The 22574-nt window shown below is 35.3% G+C and overlaps 1 protein-coding gene across 2 annotated transcripts in view; it reads left to right on the top strand.

Annotated features, from left to right (window-relative positions):
• The window catches only part of LOC126369501 (fasciclin-1), a 64613-nt gene that overhangs the window by 25979 nt on the left and 16060 nt on the right, over positions 1-22574 (top strand). For both annotated transcript variants that reach the window (XM_050013941.1, XM_050013943.1), the window contains exon 2: positions 20628-20766. In XM_050013941.1, coding sequence (XP_049869898.1) covers positions 20628-20766 — 139 coding nt within the window. The remainder of the gene's footprint in view (positions 1-20627; positions 20767-22574) is intronic.

Genomic DNA, 22574 nt, shown 5'->3' with positions numbered 1-22574 from the left:
TTAAAAAAAAAAATATTGTTACTAACCTGAATATTTTTTAGGCTTCCATTCTTTTATAAAATTTATACAGATATCTCAATATGGCTGACTGAAAATAATAAACCCAATATTTACTTCGTTCCATTGTGAAGGCTCTAAATTCTCAACTGTAAGAATATTTCAAATATTAATTACAACGAAAACAAAATCTTTGTAAAATAATAATTAATCGTGGAAGTAAAATTAGGAGAGAATCCGTAGACAGGTTAATTATAATCTTTCGAGAAATCTGTTTGAGAAGTCTGAAAACGGCCAGTCATTTTCTAGTCTAAACTTGTTTTTTTGGGATGGGCAGAACCATTTAATAGAAAGGTGAGTTTCTAGTCAATGAAACACGTCAACGACAGGAACTTTTGAATTAGCTTATTAATTTCTAAAATTAACTAAATCAGCCTGTCTTCTTCTGACGAGTCAATAGGTATACGGCTACTAGACCTACTAGTAAGTCTCTTTGTAGTGAGAATTCCTCGCCCTGCCACCGTTTTTAAAATGTACTAATTTATTTGCAAAAATCCTCCTTCAATTCTCCTCTTCAAAAACTTTAATAAATAACGCATAACATAACGTCATGATTATATTCACAAATGGGATAGTCAGAAAACATGAACTTCAAAACAAAACACGAGAGCCCCACCGCGATCTGAACTGCAAGATTAAGCTCCATAATTTGACTAACAGATTTAAAATAAAGCTGCCTCCTTATTAACTTGTTCAAAAGTGTTATTACTACAAGATAAGAGCCTCCTCGAAAACAAATCCTTGTTTTTTACGGGGCTTGTTGCAGATTTGCTTCTACGAACATTCACTAATTATTGGTCGAACAAATTGGACACACTGGGATCCAATGGAGATTATAACATAGTTTAGAAACGATAAAAAATAGAGTAGCAAAATTCACCTGCGCCATTAGTCTATCCGATCGAACTTTACTGGTGCTAATCCGCATTGCGTCGAGTTTTCACAGTTGACTAGAAGTTCTTTTTGAAATATTTACCTCAAAGAATTTCTCACAATGTACCCGTACAAAGCAATACTTTGGAGGCAAATTTTCGCCGAGTTTACGCTTTAATAACGCTAGAAGGCTGGAATTTGTTATAACTTTCTTTTAGAGACTTTATAGCCTCTACGTTTCAAGATTAAGCAAGCTTGATGCACATTCTTGCAGTAAAACCGATTATTATAGAATTATTTGAGAGGTAGGTCAGTAAGTACCTATAGTTAAGAATTAAAATAGCGGACAATATATTAACTAAATACCTTCTTTTTATTGCAGATTATTATGTTCACAGAATATTAATGCAAAATCTACTTAGGTACGCGAAATCCTTTCGGAACAAAAAACCCGTCTGCGTTTTATTGCGGACAGTTTAACTGCCGTTTTTTCATGACGAGTTCATAATATATAACTTTTTTGAGTCTTTATTTTCAGATTTGCCTGTTAAACAAACTGATCGGTAAAATGAATGAATATTATTTGAAACGTTTTTCGTTCGACAAAATCAAAGACGGGCAAAAAATAAATGTGGGAACAGGTCTTCATAAATATTTTAATGAGAGTTTACTCCTCTTTTGAACAGTGTTTTTGTATTTGATCTTTCACATTATGATAAGCTTACGCTAAAAATATAATCGAGACCGATTTATAATAAAATTACAAATACATCCCTGAAGTTATGGATTCATAATACAATAAAAAAAAATATTATGGAAAGCTTCCTTCTGAGATGCTCTAAATATTGGAAACTAAATTCTTTCCCATGTTTGCGTAAAATTTATGCGGAACCATTAACGTAACTAATAACGTTCTGCGATTCAAGTTAGGCCCTTACGTTTCTGAAATGTCATTCAAATCCCCTGCTGGGTAAACACAATGTATTAAATCAGATTAACACTTAGTCACTTTTACGTTAGGTCGCTTTGTTAACGGATTTGATCAAGATTAGGGTGTCGTAGTGTAATTCTTTACTGGCTAACAATAGCGATGCCGAATCCGAGCTTAAAATAAACAATTTCACACATTATTGGGGTGCTTCGTTGTACATTCTCAGATTTTATCGCTGGTTGAACTTCACACGCCGCCCGTTACAGTATGTATATTAACAATTCTGTTAATAACGTAGGAAATATATTTATTACAGTTTACCCTTAATATAATTTCCAACGCTTGCACACCTGACAAGGGTCATTTCCCAAAGCGCCAAAAAGGTATTATCATTAACAAGAACGTTATTGTATTATGAAATAATCAAGTCGTATTGTCCAGTCATATACAAACTTACTTTCTATATATAATTGACTAAGTACAAAAGGTAAACAAAACATTTTAATTGTTAGCTACTTCGATTCGGAAGTATTCTGATTTACCTGTTCAAACATAAAGAGCCCGGGTCTAAAATCTGCGTGTTAGGGACACCAAAGAGTTGTTATGAATCATATTTGCGTGGAAAAAGTGAAAAATGTGGGATTAAAAACAAAAGATGTGTGTAAAATATTTGCGAGGATAAAGGCGCGAGGGTCCGTCCCTTTTGTGTTTTTGTTTGGCGACGCGTGATAACGAGAGGTTGAAATGTTTGCGATACTGTTATTATCATTTTACGGCTGAGTGGTTGACACGAATCAGAATTCGATGTAGAGAAAACATTTTATTATTCAAGACTGTAATAGTCTCTAGTACCCACTCCACTTACAAGCCATACTTACAAAAGACGAAAAAAATATTATTTATTTTTCTTTTTGCATGCGGGTTTTGTAATTGTTTAAGAAAATTATGTGTGTTGATAATTATTTATTTCAGTAAGTACGTAGTCAATATCATTATTTTTCTTTGATTTATCAAAAAATAATTTATTTACAAAAACTTAACATTACAAATAATTAAAACTAAACTACCAAAACTAAAAACATTTATAATAATTATTCTAAATAATATTGTAATAATAATTACACCTATTAACTTTTTATGTTAAGTATAAAGTAGGTAAAGAAAAACTGTCAGGATCACTAAATGTCACAAAGCTACATGGTTCTAAAGTGAGTTTACACGAGATTGCTCATGACATGACAGCACATGTAATGCGGTGCATTTTATTACAAAGCTAAATAATGATCAATTTTAGAGGCAAGTATATAACAAACACAATTTCTAACTATTTTAAACCTTCATCCAATGCAGTAAGTAGGTACAATTCGAAAGCCTTGAGATTGCGTTTGAAGCTAAGTAACCAATAAAGAAGACTCAGACAGCTCCAAAGGGGCACTCCCGGCTCACTTTATTTCCCTTCGACACATACATGTTACATAAATATGAAGCTAAAAGCCAAGGCAAAAGCGTGTGCTCTGTTTATTTTATGCCTTCTGCGTCAAAGCGTCACAACGGGACCAAAGGTAGACAATACATGATTCCATTCTGATGTCTAACATAACCCGCGTGAGAATAAGTACTTACCTAAACCCTATGTATTCTATGAAATATTGTTGGACTCATTTTGCTAAATTTCATTGTTAGATTGCCAAAATGCATCTGTATGATTTGGTATATTTCTGAATAGATAACTAAACAAACACATAGCAGCTACTTTTAAATAAAACATTAAAAATATTTTTTCTAAGATGTTCGTATCAAAAAATTACTAAATTATGTCGTAAATAATGTTTATAGTTTAGCACCTACTTGATCGTAAAATCGAATTCGAATATTTATAATTATGTTCATAAAATCCTGCTATTTCAAAACAAGAAGTACTCCTCAAATTATCGCCGTTGGCCAGATATTTGAAACACGTCAGTCATTGTCTTTGAAACACGTTGTTTAATCCTCCTGTTCAATAGTACAAAGTTATAAATATGCGTAGGATTTGAATTACGAATGCTCCTCTGTAGACTAATGTGATCAATAATCTACACATTAATAATCAATAGTCATTCCTCTTCATTATCAAGGACGTGTCTATGTCGTCACTTAGAACAATGTATGTGTTGTCGTTCATACCCATTAAAGTGGTTAAGATGTAATAGATTCAGTCAATGAATGGGTCGTATTTAGTGTAAGTTCGATATACATTTTAAAAGTTAATTAGATTTTACTTTCCCTGAAATATTATTTATAATATATTCCTTTTCTCTTTGTGAAGATAATCTGAAAGAGCCCGTTGCAATGTTAATTAAAGTATACGTGGACGCTAAAAATAAGCTTAACAGAGTGCATTTTAATAGAGTGCAACATTATGCACATTACAAACTGGTGACGTAAATAGCAGGGTTGGTTGAAGTAAAATAAATTTGTCACGACACGGGTACCCGGACGGGAAACAAAAAACATTTGCACAGAACTGCTGACGGTGACGCTTACCAACCCTATAGTAGGACGGATATAAAATGTAAGCCCTATTCATTTTTATACAATTTTAAATGGAAACGGCCCTCGTCATTCTGCCACGCTTTATAAATGCAATTTGTTCGTGAATGCGAATTATGGTTTTTGAATATAGAAAGAGATTATTTCGGATTATTAAGTTCTGTGCAATAAAGTGTATTTGATTTGATTTGATTATGTTGGTTAAAAAACAATGTAAATGGCTTTCGAACGTCGTAGTTTTATACATTGTATTATACCTCGTCTGGTAGCTTTTAGTTTCCGTGCGTTTACCTGCTCAGAACAGATAGGTCGATTTCTCCTAAATATTAAATATGAAATGAAAAGTTGACAGAAATGTATTTCGTCCCTTGATTACAATGATTGATATTAAGAATCTGACACATAAAATTATGCTTAGTGCGGACACAATATGGTCTTGACTTGAGCATCGATTTGGGAACTACTTAAAAAGATTGTTCATTTTTTTAGATCACGTTGTCCGGATACCCGTTAATTAAACATCAGTGTAAATTTCATTTATAAGTTAATTTATCACGATTGTACTTACTTAAATCAAGTGTTTTTATAGCTAACAATAATATTTTTGTACTACTTATCTAAAAAGTAGTACCATATTTATAATAAGTATCATGTAATTTTTGAAATGTAACTTCATTTAGTAAAAATAATTGTAAAACGTATGTTTATATGTTCATAGAGGTGAGTCAGCCTAGGCAACAATTATATTTATGTTTGTTTACGATGTAGAATAAGATCTCTTTGTAAATGTAATTATTATTATGCTAAATAAAGGATTTTATATAAAAAAAAAGATCACGTTGTCAGCGTCTTTGGCGACCTCGACCATTTTCTAGATTTTCCGTTTAATATTTTTAGGAGTATTTTATTTGAAGATCAATAACGGCCTACGTGCGGTGGTGATACCTAGTTAACGAGAGGAAATAATGTAACAAGTTTTATTTTCATGTTCATTATAATAATTGTTAGCATAAATTATTTTCTATGGTAGGTATCGCCAAGTGTATCTTGTACAAATAGATTATCATTGTATAGCGGCCCTTTTTGATAAAAGGCCGCAGGCTACTGAGTAGAAAACTTGCCGGCGCCTTATTAGAGTCTATTGTTCGTGCGCGTCATTTGAGGTTTCCTTAGTGGTCGTATGGTGCAGGGCGGCTCCCTAATTAGAAGGGCGCCGTGTTCCCGTTATGTACAAGGATAAGACTCAACTATCAGATCTAAGTGAACTACTATGGCACTGCCACAAAGGGACGGCAAAGCTTTATTGTGAATATTATGCTTTGTAACTCACTGGGGGCATATTGTCCACGATTGTTTTAGACAACTGGGTGTAGTTTGAACTCTGCGGTTGAAACTTAGTCAGCATTAATTTCTCTTACTAACTTGTAAGTTTTATCTTTAACTTGCTTTGATGTTTCATTTTCTTTATTTCCTTAAATGTTATTATTCATCTCACGAGTGTAATATTCTTAATTGGGATAGTCAGAGGTACTGCGATCGCATAATGAACTACGTACCCTTTCACTGAGCTCTATTAGACCAACGTGACAGGATAAGTGGTGATTTTTTACCGTCTGTCTTCTTCTTCTATCGTGTGGGTAGTGAGGTGAATTACCAACCTCATCAACCCTGGTGTCTGACATGACTCATGGAACGACTACTTACTTACAATAGTAAGTAGTAACCGGGATTAACGGCTTAACGTGCCGTCCGAAGCACGGATCGTCTTACTTTTTGGACAATCAGGTGATCAGCCTGTAATGTCCTAAGCAAACTACGGATCACAAAGTAATTTTTGTGATATGTCCCCACCGGGATTCGAACCTGGATCGTGAGTCCAGCGCTCAACCACTGGACCACGGAGGCCGTCTGCAATGGTCGATCAATAGCCAACTGTTTTTCTTTAAATATTATTATCACATATTATGTAATACAAATGGCACAAGGACAATCTTGCCGTTAGTTGTTGTTGGCAGACAATAGAGAGCAAAGTTGTAGCGCTTATTCCCGAGATGTTTGTTTGTATTGTCAACACCGAAGTAGACAACTTTTTGTTAAGAGGTCCCGAGGGTCTGACTAGAAGCTGTCTATTAGGACATTATTACAGGTAATGGAGTATCGGATGTTGAAACAGAACATGCTTAAGGAAGATAAAATTAAATATAGACAATAATATTTTGTAATATTTATGACATAACATAGCGTCGCGTTGTAGGCTGAGATGTATATTATATATACACACAATCTTCGCCAGCTATGTTTAAACATAGATTCGTTAAGCGTTAAGTTACCCTTAAGGGTGGTATTAATAAACGAATCTCAGCTGAGACTGCCCTCAAGATCATGCTCAAGTATCTATTTTTATATGAGAACTGTCACATTGACATGATCTTGAGGGCAGTCTCGAAGCTGAGATTAGTTTATTAATACCATCATAAGTCCCATGTAGTGAAAATCGAGTCTATTGCCATCAACTAGCCACAAAACCTGCAAACCAGGTGACTTAAATATATTTAGTATTTATTATTTTATACTAGATGTTGCACTGTCCCGCACCAAATTGTAATAATGTTTCCTATCCACTGGTTGCCTGGAAGAAATTGCTGCTTAGCAATAAGGCCGCCAGATTGTACTGTATCTATCTTCATCTGTGTGAATTTGTTTTGTATGTTGTGTACAATAAAGTATATTATTATAAATCACTATGATCGTAACATAAATAGAAACCCATAAATTTATTTTAATAACAAATTATTGCGAAATACTTAGCAATAATACCGCAGATTTCAGTGAACCAACAATTTATTAAATCATTTCGGGGTAAATAAACTACTTTAAACAATTTCGGTACTAACTGCCTGTAATAGCATAGATTGACGTTGTATAAAACGCATTGTGTTAATAAAATCCGTTGTCCCGGAAAATTATTGGGAAAACGAGTTAAATGTTCGTACAAGCCGGATAACATTTTGGAATTCGGCCAAAATATCTTCTTTATTAGAACACTCATAACCGATAATGGGGTTGCTCTATAACTATGTATTAATAACTAGTTATAATGTAGATACTCGTATCTCTTCGTCTCTCGTGTGGATTGTGAGGTGGATTACCAACCTCATCAACCCTGGTTACTATTGAGCCGCCAAAGGTCTCTGACATGACTCATGTAACGACTACTTACTTACATCAGTAAGCAGTAACCGGGACTTAACGTGCCTTCCAAAGCACGGATCATCTTTACTTTCGGACAAACAGGTGATCAGCCTGTAAAGTCCTAACCAAACTAGGGATCACAAAGTAATTTTTATGATATTTCCCCACCGGATTCGAACCCGGGACCTACGGATCGTGAGCCTAACGCTGAACCACTGGACCACGGAGGCTCGTATCCCTAAGCATACCTTTACATTGAATGCTAAGAGCAGTTCTTGTTATAAGATTTATGTTTTTTTTTATTTGTCTGAGACGAAAAAAAAGTAAAACAGGATAAAGACCCGGTGGTGCAATATCTATTCCGTCCCAAACGCTTCACGTCGCGTCATACCTGGGGCCTGTTTAATAAAACTTACAATTGTAAATTACAATGACAATTTGATGTACATTGCGGAGTGCGTGATCACGAATATTTTGCAGTTTCATATAAGCTACGTAATGAACACCAAATTGTCGTTGTAATTTACGTTTATCTTGGCACCCAAGAGGTGTTCACTCTGGAATCAGTGATAACTTAGGTATTACACACCTTAAGAGCTCTATCTTACTAGGATACCAGGGATGCACGACCAGCGGGAAGTTGGCCTTTATGCAAATGCATGTTATATTTTGTTGGTGGGCCTTTCGTGCTGGTTTCCTAGTGAGCGAAGGCTCTAACATTTAGCATAATTAACAGTCTTAATATCGCAGCCATTTATATCATTACTCACGCTTGTTGTGATATTTTAGCAAGGATTATATTTTTAGTTGCGGCTTTAAGGAAATGTAACATGAAGTTGTAGAATTGCAGAATTACACAAAAGAAACGTATATTATTCCGGGGTAAAGTTGTTTTAATCCCTTGATCCGTTGCAACGTAAAAGACCGACAAATATAGAAAAAGGAAAACACACACATTAAAATATTTGAGGAGGTGAGTTGGTAAACTGCTATGAGAGTTAAGAGAGTGTACATACATAAAATATAATATGTTTATTTTTAGACACAATAACAATATTGATGGCCAATGAGACACTTTCCAATCAAACGTTCCGTAAACATAATACTGATTGCGCTGTCGAGAATTAAACGTAATAACTACCTATTTTCCCATTACTTGATTACGTAATTATACAAAATACAATGTAATAGCAGAAACATATAGTATAAAAATATTTGTTGCTTGATATTTGGATTACATTATGTATAGAATTATGTTGCTACCTATATTACTTAAACCCCCGCCCGCGACCGCGGCCTTATTGCTGCATGAGCAATAAGGCCGCCTGTTGTGCTTTTTTGTACATATGTTGTTCTTATCTCTGTATTTTGTGTCCATTGTGCTCAATAAAGTATTTTATCTATCTACTTCTCTTTATTTTGATCAGAATAATAATGAGTGGTAGAGGTAATTGTGTCTGGGTAATAAAGGGTTATCAATTATATCCAAAAACAAAGATAAAGATGCATATGTCTGTTATCCATGAAAATAGAAGGTTAAACGAAGGAAAATGTTTACTGCGCCATCTATATTGTTTTTGAGGAAGGTGGCCTGGAAAATTCCTCGTTAGATTATAATTATTGCAGAGGGTTATTTATCAACGCTTACCGAGATACTCACATTTTAGAAGATTTAATATTATTGCAATAAAGGATCGCGTAAGCAGAAGCAATGATATAATTATGGTATAGCGCCTGCTTACCTGCTCGGAGAGACTTCTATAGTGTATACTATTATAGTGTCGTACAAATCAATACAACTTTATTGTTCTTAGACGTCTTAATCTGATCTTATCATCATTTGTGGGCACTCATTGTGTTCACTTATTACTTTGTAACATACACATGCTGTAAGTGTGTAAATAAAAATAAAAATAAAATTATATGAGAATAACGCTTATTTTATGTTTTATATAAATATTACAAACACACCGTACCGAACTACGTAATACATTTCGTACCACGCATTTTTCGGACAAACAGGAAAACTTACAACCGTACTACGTATCGACTAAGGGATTAGGTTGGGTTACGTTTGACGTGATGTGCTTATCGTAAAATAAAATGGACTACTTTTTTTAATAATATAGGCTCGCGTTTGGACCACAATATCCTTTTGGTAAGTGACGATGTGGGTTTTGTTACTTACTCTCTCACCATACATTCCAACCATATTATACCTAAGGAACTCTGTCAGTCTGATACCTCTTTACACTTAAAGTGCTGGACCGATTTGTATGAAAATTTGCACATACATAAAACATCACCCAGGACGGACATACCTACTTTCTAGAGACGGACTTAGGTCTGACTAACACGATATAATAGAAAAAGGAAACTATTCTATATTTTAAAACATCGTACTAATCTCAAATTTATATTGTCCATTATCTCGAGTGTTATTGCTCTACATGCAAATTCACTGGATTTACCAGAGATATGTCAACTCCATCAAAAAAAAACTCTTTTTTCTAATCTTGTGTAAATATAAATGGGTTGAATTACTAAATGGTTCTCAATCAAATGTATCTATATAATATTGTCATGAACCCTTCAGTTTAGATTACATTGGATGAACACTTAAATAATACACTCATCCATCATTATAATGCCTACTCAAACCGTGATAGTTCAATCCATTACTGAATTCCATGACACTGGCATAAATCTGATAAAAATATTACGACTTTGAGATTTTGTCAGTCCTTAAAATGACGTAGTGATTATAAGTAAGAACATACATATGGTTCTTACATCATTTTAAGGATAACAAAGCGTCACGCCTGTATCCCTGAAAGTGTAGGTAGAGGTGTATAGTATACTTATACACCCATTCCTCATCAGTAACAAAATAGAAAAAATAGAAAAGCAGAGCAGTATAACATACACACATAGCATGGCTTTGTGTTAGCAGTTAAGAAACATGACACTTCTCATATTTTTTCATTGTTTACTTATAGATATTGCATAAAGCTTACATGTTATAGTATTTTATGCAACAGTTGTATAAGAAGGGTCAAAAAATGCGAGTGGCGTGAGTTGCGATGTGAGCCTTGGCGAACATCGCAATAAGAGACGCCACGAGCATTTTTTGACCTAGTTATACAACGTTGCATACAATACTTTTTCTACGACGACGTAATTTTAAACGAAACACAAAAATTTTCCAATTTATTTTCCAACGCGCGGGAAAATGGCGGCAAATGTATACTTTTTTTTTATAGTATATCTATGGCACCAAACAAAGTAAAGGTGCCAGTTTCCAGGTCAAAAAAAAAAAAACAACAACAATGCTTTTTTGGCGACATTATAGTACAGTTACACTTTGTAAACAATGCTTTTATAGGCCATAGAGCGTACACTTTTTCAAAGAGTTTAATTATGTATGTACTTATATTAGACTTTTTGGTTATTTAAATGCCAGATTAAAGTAGAGGAGTAGAAAAAATCATATTATAATGTACTTACACTAAAAGAGGATCTTATACAGTGCACGACGATGCCTAGTTTCCTAGGAGGATAAGGAGGCATCAGAGCGTGCAGTGCTAATTCACTCACCGCTCTCCTACTGAGAACGCGGTACATCTCGACGCTTCCGTATGGAATTATGCAGTCGGAAACGAAAGTGTAGACGTCTTTAGTAGACGAGCGAATGACTAAAATGTAGACGAAGTTGTGTCGAAGATAAATAAATGAAGGTTGAGAACACAGTGTGAGGCGTCGGCGCGGGTGTATTTGGACCTGCGAATAAATAATAAGGACGCGACCCACGTAATCCAGCATGTCTTACTAGCCCTCCTTCCGTGAGGTAATCGAAATTGTCTTTATTGTCCATTATTAATAGCTTAACATGCACATATCTCATCATCATCTCCCTACCATCATCCCGTTTTTTACAAGGTCCGCTTACCTAACCTGAAGATTTTGACAGCTCCGGTTTCTAACAGAAGCGACTGCCTGTCTCACCTTCCAACCTGCGAAGGGAAAACCAGCCCAATACAGGTTAGGTCACATACCTCCGAAAATGCATTCCTCGGGAATGTGGGTTTCCTCACGATGTTTTCCTTCACCGCTGGGCACATGATAATCATTTTACGTGATGCACATATCTATATAATTAATAATTAGGTAAGTACATATTGTTGTCTAGTTTAAAAATGTCAATAGCAGACTCCTTTTTTATTAAAATTTTAAGTGTTATTCTAGGTCAGTATTCGTTATATGTATTTATTTCTAAACTTATCTCACGTTCACATATTTTGCAAGAAGATACATTTTATCAATATTTGTGCCGTTATAAACCAAACCCTCTAATTAGCAACAAAGATACAACAGGCCGAACACCAGTAATAAATTGTCATACTTAAGTATCGACAATGATTTCGAAGCCCACACAATGGGTGAGTTAACAAATCGTTTAATTCCACCATTTGTCCGGGGTGACACTCTGAAACTCCACTCGGGGGACGCACCTGCCCACAACACCCCAAAGGCTGGATAATTCGAAATTTATGCAAATCGATGACCAATCGTTTAGCCGATCAAACAAGCGTTCAAATTATGAACTGCTATGCTATAAAATTCCGTTCCGTTAAGTAAGTACTTGTTAATCTTCTTAGTCGAGACATCCCTTCATTAACAACTTTGAGATAATAATTAATCCATATTTGAACTTTCAGAACGCTGAAGCAACATTCGGCAAGGTTTATAATACTTAATTTACAACCAAATTATTCAATTAAGTAATTTTGTTTTAATTTCTGTAAAACAGTTAAGTAGCTACTTACCTACTTAATTGTATTTTGATAATTAATTATTTTTACCTCGAAATTAATTTGTATTACAGTTACACAATATAAATCCTCTTTAAAGTTTTTATGTCTGCCTGCTATTGTACGTAGGTGCTTAATATTGAAAGTAATGATTGATACCAGCCTACCATTGACCAGAATATTGAATGTTAATTTAAAACAGTATAAAATTCTAATTCAATTGAATAACAGTATATGCCAATGTGCCTGTCGCCCATTTAACTATAGATGCATTAATTTATTCATTGAATCTTCTCCACGAACGCAGTAAGCACGTAAGCCAGATTGAGCGGAGGTCTGTGTCGGCTTTTATTTCTGCAGCACGCGCTGCTAAGCCCTCAAGTGGCACCCGCCTGGCTCTCCCACCCTCGTAAAACTAAACTACCCAACCAGGCACACACAATATCGCCCTCTATTATTGGATTTGTAGTGTGAAAACATTATCTTGTTCCAGAAACAGCAACTTTACTAAATTGGCCCGTATCTTCAATTACTTCCTTTCCTATTTCTATTTACTCGTAAGTGCCAGTGCAATCCAATGCTTTGTCTCATTTGTTGTACCAAGTTTTTGTAGCACTTAATATCGCCGGCGAACTTGTAACAGCCACATTTGTGATTCTCGGTGGTGTGTGATTTTACAGTTGTATAAACGATCCTGTAGGTACGTTTAATTAAACAATTAGTAGAGCACGAAATAGAAAATACATTTTGTTTCATTCATTCGGATAATCGATATACGAAGGTACCTAACATCGCCTTTGTTTCCGGCTATATTATGAAGTCTAAATAGCTTCTCACATTACATTATCTTTGATCCAAAACTTTTGGCGTTATTAGAAGCCTATCAATCAGGAACTTAAACTTGGCAATCACGGGGGATTTTAGAGTTAGTTCTGGAACAAAGTTCAAAGAAAGGTCATTTGGCAAATGGCTGGTTGTATGCCGCGGCAATAAACACTCGTAGTTTTGGCAACACCGAGCAGGTTTGCGAAGACAGCGTTTTCGGTAACCGAGTGAGTACACTGGACAGACGAGGGCGTACAATCGCACTAAACATATATTATTTTTCTACAACATGATTTGATTGCACGTATCTGATGAATTTTTTTTTAATAAAAACAAGGCCTAACCTGACTAGCTTTCTTGGAAATATCAAGTTACTTAAAATTTAATAAAATTATTCTATCCAAAATCCTGAAGAATCACATCATTAACAATAGGTACCTATGGAATCCTTTTTATAGACGCTATAAAAGAATTCTACTTAAGTACGTGTAATTGATAAATGAGAAAACGGAACGAAAGGAAAACTTCGAGGTTCAAAAATACATAATATCTCGAGATACAAGGATAACAATTCTCCTTTGTTTCCATTACACGTGGAAAAATATTCAATGGGTTTTAAACAGATAATATGGGAAGCATATTTAGTAGTTTAACACTCGGATATAGTAATTTATATCGTTTAATCAAAAAGGGTAACCGGCAAATATGTGTTTGATAATGGTGGTTGTTTGTGGTAAACCGCTGCGATTGTTTGCCATAGTTAGTTGTAGTTTCCTTGATGGTGGCGCCGTCGTGGCGAACGACCGGCGGCGTCAAAAGCCAAACCTCCATCGTTAGCTAAGCTGACAGATATTACGAGGTAGCTAAGCTGGTTAGCTAAATCTGCCCTGTATCTGAGTTTCCACCATATCTGAAAAACAAATGAGTACCAAAGGTCGCGTAGATGTGATTTGTGGTTTTGCACTAGCAGAAATTTAACATGAATGTGATGGTAATGAACCGAAACAACTTATTTAACGTAGGAGATCTACATGGTACCTTCAGAAAATTCTCGCCACACGGGTGGACGCGCGCGGTAGAAACGAAATTAGGAAAAACGATAGACTGCTCGACTTGGTCCTATCAAACTGCAGTAATTGTATTGTTAAGCGTACGAAACCTTTAGCCTTGCCAGAGGATGCTCATCACCCGTCCCTGGATATAAGTATAAATCTGGTATTTTTAGTGGATAATCTACGTCCTGCCCCTCGGATCACTCGTCGATTTCATGCTGCTGACTATGATGTGATCAGGTCTGAACTAAACAAAGTAGATTGGAACACGCATCTAGTTATGAATGACATTAACTTAGCAGTTAAAAAATTCTATAAATTATTAAATGATATTATTGATAAGCACGTACCCACTAGAATTGTGACGACGGATCAGAGATATCCCGTTTGGTACTCTGGATCTTTAATCAAACTTATAAATAAGAAGCTTAGGGTTCACAGAAAATGGAAGATTTATGGACGACAGTCTGACTACAATCATTTTTCTAAACTTCGCAAACTAACTAAATTATTAGAATCAGAGTGTTATGATACTTATAACTGTAGAGCAGAAGACAATATATGCATTAGTCCAAAATATTTTTGGTCATTTGTGAACTCGAGGAAGCAGAGTGGCGGTATACCTGATGTATTGTATCTTGATGATGTTCAGGCATCGGATGGTAGCACAATAGCCACAATGTTTAACACTTATTTTCAGTCTGTGTTCGAGCCGGATTCTTCCATCCTCTCAAATATGCAAGATGTGGTTTCTAGTGACTTATTGTTGAGCTCAATTTCATTAACAGTTCCAATTGTGAAAAAATATTTATCACGTCTCGATGTGACTAAAGGTAGTGGGCCTGACGGGATACATCCTATGTTTCTTAAGCAGTGCAGTAAGGAACTGTCCGTGCCGGTTAGTAATCTCTTTAATTTATCTTTACATCTAGGAGTGATGCCAACTGAATGGAAACGGTCACTAGTTGTACCTATATTTAAAAGTGGTAACAAACATGATGTTAGAAACTACCGTGGAATTTCAAAATTATCAGTTATCCCTAAACTTTTTGAGCGTATAGTATATGATACTATGTTTCCTTCGGTAAGACAGTATCTTTTGAATCAACAGCACGGCTTTGTTAACATGCGTTCTGCAGAGTCCAATCTAATAGAGTTTACTGATATGGTACTCGAGGCTATGGATAAAGGTTGCCAGGTGGATGCTGTGTATACCGATTACTCAAAGGCATTTGATAAAATATCCCACACGTTACTAATACAAAAACTTAGTTATATCGGTATTCATGGCGATCTGCTGCGGTGGCTGGAGTCCTATCTTAGAGATCGTACTCAGGCTGTAGCTGTTAAAGGATTTATATCTAGCTTTATCCCGATTACTTCTGGTGTGCCACAGGGCTCTCACCTTGGACCCCTACTATTTAATATTTTCATAAACGATATTGCTGAGTGTTTTAATCACGCCAATATACTTTTATATGCAGATGATACAAAAATATTTTCTATTATAAAATCGGAGAAAGACTGTTACAATTTGCAAGCAGATCTCGATAGATTATACATATACTGCTCAAATAATAAACTACATCTAAATCAAGATAAATGTCACATAATAACATATACAAGAAAGAAAAAACCAGTTTCCTTTACCTACAATTTTGATGGTAAAGCTCTGAGTAGAGTGTCCGAGATGAGAGATTTGGGTGTAAATTTGGATAGCCAGCTGTTGTTTGATTCACACGTTAACAAAATTACTTCTAAAGCCTACAGAATGTTGGGTTTTATGTTTCGTCAAGGCAAAAATTTCAAAAAGGCCAAGACGCTGATTTTATTGTATAATTCACTTGTTCGATCGCAGCTAGAATATGCATCAACCGTTTGGAGTCCACAATACGCCAAGTATATTGACGCTGTAGAGAGAATTCAAAATAAATTTATTAGATGGTTAAAATTTAAATTTAAGAACCATAAATTTGAAAATATTGTATCTCTGGCAAAGCGAAGGGAACATAGAGATCAAATTTATTTATACAAAATTATTAATAATTTAATAGATTCCCCATACCTGGTTAGTCAGATTGCGTTTAGGTGCCCAGTTGCAAGATTGCGTTCAAATAGAATTTTTTCTATTCCCAATGCAGCCACCAATTACGCCAGAAATAGATTTATTGTACGAGCATGTTTAAACTATGATGGATTTTATGGTGATATAGATATATTTTCTAGTAAGGTAAATGCCTTTATCAATGCTGTAAAACAATGTAGCTGAAATGATTAAAACATGTAATAGATAGATATATAATGAATGCTTAGATATAGAGGGATTGTTTACAGAGGTTTCTTTTTGTACCTATTAATTTAATTCTTGGGCCTAACAGTATAACTTAATATAATTTATAGACTAGTTCACCGCAATTTGCAACGAAATATAATATATGTTAGATACATCGGTGGAAACTGCTTTGGCTTAATGTGTTTAATTATAAGTTTATATCTTTAAGTATCTATTGTGTAAGCTGTTTGTTTCCTTAATAAAGAAAAATAAAAAAAATAAAAAAAAAAAAAAAAACTGTCGTCGCCACGAGCTAAGGCAAGTGTTAGCGTTGCTCACAGTGGTTGACGTGTGTAACCCTGTTTACACTGTAAGTCATAAGGTTGTTCATGTTCACCCCTCCACCATATTTGCGGAAACATTTAATACACCTACTTACTCGCAAACTTTGATGCCGCGATTTGAACATGTTTCATAAGTTTGCTCAGCCGTTACCACCGTATTCAAAATTATGCCCATAAACAAGAAACGTTCACAATTTCTGACAAAGCATTTTCGAATATATAACAATTTCAGACGGGATCAAAACTTTATTAAAACCTGGCTATTATAATAATTATTTTATTAAATTTTACCAGTTTTAATTAAAAGTTACTATACAATGTAATATTGAAATACCATCCTAAAAACGAATATAAATTTTGCTATGACTAGAGGTACCAACAAACATTCTGTGGATATACAATAATTAAACACCGGAACGACGAATAGTTCGTTACAAACTTGTCTCGATTTACTTTATGAACAAAGGTTTCACCTCCGAACGTCGAAGTAAAGGCCAGAGTATCTATAAGCTATAACACGACGTCTCTTGGGAACCCATTGTTATAAGTCCCATGCAATGGGACGCGATTTCTATTACCTACCATTTCCGAGTTTCCCTCGCCTATTATTTGATCTACTTATAGTATAGAGAGACTAGTGAAGTGACGAACGCTTGCAAATATTTACAATATTTTTCATTTTTAACTCCATTTTTTCTACAGTTTTCCAACTGCTCGTATAAGTATATGAAAATATAAATGTTGTCAGTTTTGTACAGAAAATTCTAAGTTTTGCATATTCTAATTCTGCCTTTGCAGTGTTACATTTTCACTCTAATTCCATCTGTAGGTGTCGGAAAAAAAGCTCTAAAACTAAACTTAGAAGGTTGAGTTTGTCAATCAGCCTACAATAGACTACAAATATTATTATCATTTTCGTTATTTTCAGTGGCAGTTTCTTACTGGAAGTTCGCCGACAACTCAATGGTTCAAAAGAACACAAGAGTGTTGTTATACGAATGCATTGCAGACGATTCTTGTAGGTGTACATAAGGAGCATAACTAAATGATAGTATAAAACTTACAACGGCTTTTACAAATAACAATGGTGTAGCATAAACTAACAATAAGCAGAATTTCTACAAATTATCTCGGAAGAACTTAAACCTAGCCTAACGTTAGTGTAACGTATCACACTATCACTAAACCAACCTGATTTAAGTTGGGTATAAAAGTTTTTATTTGAAAAGCCGAAATTTTTCACAATTTATCTTTTCATGCCTTCATGTCACTGCGGACTGTAACTTTTATAGGTTGGTAATCTGTCACTACAAAATCTTAATAGCATATTTATCTTGAAATTACTAACAAAAAGTAGCTGCCAAAGTACCATATCCAATAGGTATTCATACAGGAATAATAATACACCCAGGTACCATATAAGTATACGTATAAATGCAAATAAACATGGGGTAATGAATTCTCGGATATCCTGAGCAGTAACGAAGATCTTATTATCTTTCCATCACTAGCAGAGTGCTTGGTGATGATTTAGCACCGGAACCCTTTCACTCTCACTACAATGTCGGGTGTAAGCGGTGTAATTTGATTCCGGAAATAGTTAATATTTGTTTTTATGTTTGCTTTGTCTAATTGCTATCTGCCGGATTCGACTAGGCGGAGGTATCCACTTTTTGCATAGATATACTTATAGAGTTGTTATAGGAAAATTGGTGATTCAGTTTCAGTGTAGAGGAGTGGCAATTATAACTTCTGTTTGCTCGAAATAATTGTTCAAAGGGTCGATTGCGACCGAAGAAGACCGTTGATTACAAAAGAAGAAAATATTTATCACAGCGTGACTTGTTTTATAATTGTTTGATAGCAGATCATACTAAATAAGAAACATATACGAATAATTTAATAGACTAATGGCCCCGATTCCTATTTTAAGTTATACTTATCTGTCATTTTCTTATCCGCCGAAAAGGAAAGGGGCGAATGATTGACAACTTTTAATTTTAATATCCCGCGCGAATAAAATAGGCATCTTGATCATATGCAACTCGTTTGATGTGTGCTCTAAATTTAATTAAGTCGGGTTATTGACCAATATAAACTTTTGGAAGGATTTTTTTTATATCAGCCTAAAATTGACACGTATTCCATAAATTTTATACCTGTCGATTAGGTACCCGTCCCTTCCTTTTTCAGCAGATAAGAAAATGACAGATATAGGTAACTTAAAATAAAATTAGATGGTGTGCACAGGAATCACCACCAATGTTTATATAATTGTAATACGATATTTAAATATTGCAAGGTTTTTACTTAGAGCTACGATAAGTTTTTTCTAGCTACAAGAAGTTAGAAGAACATTTTTCGTACTATGTACTAGCAGTTAAAAATAACGCCAAATCAGTGTGTTCACGATTCAATTCCCAATCGGGTCGGGTGGAAAAAAAATGGACTTACGTCTTTTTTCCTTACCAGCCCCGATGGTGCAATCTCTAGAGATTATTGACGTATGCTGCCTATTCCTCCGGTTCATGAGATAGCACGGGCGTTTTTTTATACATACATACATAAACTCAAGCCTATTTCCCACCGGGGTAAGCAAAGACTATAGAATTCCATTTGCTTCGATCCTGACACACTTCTCTTGCATCCTCCACATTCATCAATCGCTTCATACACGCACGCCGGTTCAGAGTAGATCGTATTAAACCTTTTCTAAGAACATCTCCAATTTGGTCATCGTAAGTCCTTATCGGTCTTCCTCTGCCAGCCCTACCATCAACTTTTTATAAAATAAACGTAAAGCAGAATTAAAAAAAGTTCGCTGAAAATCATACAGATCATATACCATGCCATTTGGCCATGTGGTTCTTTTGGAGCTAAGCTAAGTTAGTTTAAGCTTCGCATAGCTGACGCTCCGTTGACGTTTCATAGTTATGTGCAGACTGCAAACTATACCTATGCGATTTAAGCTAAACCAACATAGGCTAGCTCACGGTCTGCTACCGGTAAGATAGAACATCAGGGGGGATAAAAAGGCCACATCAAAGGAATTCATCTAGAAAAGCAATATTGCCAATTGACATTTGTTTGCATTGCGCACTTACTTTCATGTGCTTTTTTAGGTGAATTGCTTCGATGGGGCCTTTTTAACCCCGCTGGTATGTTCTACCCGTTAAAGATTACGATCTGTAAAGATTTGAGTATTAGCTTTTGCTAACGACTGTATTATTACTATTTGTGTGTTTTTGTTTATCGAACTCACTTTGTGAGACTGTTTTTTGTTAGGTAAGGACACTGCAGGCTTGAATCACCTGATTGTCCGAAAAGTAAGATGATTCCGTGCTTCGGAAGGCACGCTAAGCCGATGGTCCTGGGCTACTAGCCCAAACACCTCCACCAATCCGCAATGGAGCAGCTTGATGGAGTATGCTCCATACCCCCTCCGATTGATTGAGGAGAGGCCTGTGCCCAGCAGTGGGACGTGTATAGGCTGTTTAAGTTTATGTATGTATGTATTAACTGTCTTAGGATTAATTGCCCCAAGTTTGTTTACATTCATACGTATACGTGTACCTAGGTGTATAATATTCCTGCTGTTAATACCTAGACACTGTATAAATCATCTGGAAAGATGTATGATGATGATGATGAAAGACAGTCTTATGAATTAAAAACTACGACTGTGTTTACAACTATGAGAAAAACTTGAGGTTCTAACCAAAGATGTTTTGTCCACAGTTCCTGGCGCTGCTGGAGCGCAACCAGATCGCCAACTCGACGCTACAGTTCCGACAGATGACGCTATTCGCGCCCACCAACCAGGCCTTCCAGCGTTACAACGGGGACATGGATGACTCGCTCGTTCTGTACCACATATGTAAGTTCATTAATTATTTAAAGCATTTTCATTCAGTTGCCTATTATTCTGAGTATGTCGCGAAAATCGGCTACCGATTAGGCGGAACTTGTCATCGTATGTTCGTTCATAAAATTATCACGCGGCTTCAATACAAAAAAGTTTGAGAAATAAGTATGTGAAAAGGTATAAATAGGTATATGAAAAGGTGATTCCCGAAGTAATGTATAGTTTATGTTTAGTTATAAATGTGAAAATATCCCAGACACATTGGCGAAACTCTAAGTTACAGTAATTGTGCAGGTGTACCTATAAGAATATTTTATTTTCTGTGAAGGTTTTTAAAACTATATACCTAAGTCATTTTATTATTATTGAATATGCTATGAACGAGTACCTATCTATGTAGTATCCGGAATTGAAATCCTCTTGTCTTACAGAATCAGCGCAGTATGTAATAATGCTTCAAAATGAATGGATGGACGAAAGTTCTCGGGTTCGAAACTTCTACAGGGATTGCACGATGATGCAGCACAAAGGTTATTGGTTTAGCCGCCATCTTTACGTAACAAGAAACTAATTTACATATGCATCAACCTTCTTAAGTATTTCCCTAACCAAAACTTTCTTCATAAAATAATAAACTAGCGACAAAACGTAAGGGAATAATAGCAAAGTATTGTATGTATGATGTGAATTGTTTTTAAAGAATAAATTTATAATAAGAAGCAATGTAAAGACTTTGTTCATATTGTGGACTTTGCAATACCTATTTACCATCACCCAAACTTCTTTATCCGGGTACTTGCAAACAAACGTACTCCAAACAAACAAACGGAAGTAGTAAACGAACCATAATGTGTTAAATGGGTGCGTATATAAACTCGCTGTTTTTAATAGCTATTCAAAGTCTTAAAAATAAACTTACAGCTATAACTTTTTACATACAATGAAGCACGTCTAATAGACGTAAGAAGAGAGACCCAAATACAAATGGGTTATTTTTTTTATAAAAAAGAAAATTATAAACCGTGTCCCGTTTAACTTGGGTCCGTATGAAGCCAATAACCAAGTAGCTAAAAGTAAAATATGAGTACGCCAAACGATTTTTGTTGACAATAATAAATATACTCACGGAATAGAAGAAAGAGTATTTATAACCCAACAAACCATGGATTGGTAGCTGTATTTCAAGTAAGGAAAATCATTCGAAGTTGTCAGAATGCGTGTTGAAGATATCGGTTCTGAAGAAGCGGCTTTGTTGAATTACATTAGGATCTCCGTTTACCCTTTTGAAGTAAGGGAACGCGTATAACAGGATTCACTTATCACTTGTCCGTGTATTCCTCAATCTGTAGGGGATTTGATGCGGTCCGTCGAAATCTGGAGATAGTTTCTTTATCAGCATCTTTGCGTTTGGTTACTCCAGCCGTAAGTTATAAATATAGATAACATTATAACATACGAATTGCTTTTTGCACATAAAGGAAATGAGTAGTTACATAGACCTAAGAGAAATAAGGAGTACACCCGCCTTATTTCTAAGTAGCAATCTCTCCCAGGTAAAATTCAAACAATCAACTGAATCCCAACGTAGTGGCCCCATGTTGGGCGCCACTCTTGTGAGTGACTCGGGGAAAGAATTAAAACAACCTGACCTTGTTTATTGATCTCTCTTTGTTCTTATTCGTATTTAGGCTTCTGTTTTAAGTCATGTAACCTAGAACTTTACCTAGGGAGAAGGTAGTCGAGACCTCTTACCTGCATCATATGCACAAAAACATTTCTTGGCAACTCAGCTTTCCTTATAATAATGTAGGTAGTTGGCG

Source organism: Pectinophora gossypiella, chromosome 9 (assembly GCF_024362695.1).
Source record: "Pectinophora gossypiella chromosome 9, ilPecGoss1.1, whole genome shotgun sequence".
Lineage (NCBI taxonomy): Eukaryota > Metazoa > Arthropoda > Insecta > Lepidoptera > Gelechiidae > Pectinophora > Pectinophora gossypiella.
Note: the sequence above shows the minus strand (reverse complement) of the source record. Positions and strands in the feature narration are given on the sequence as shown.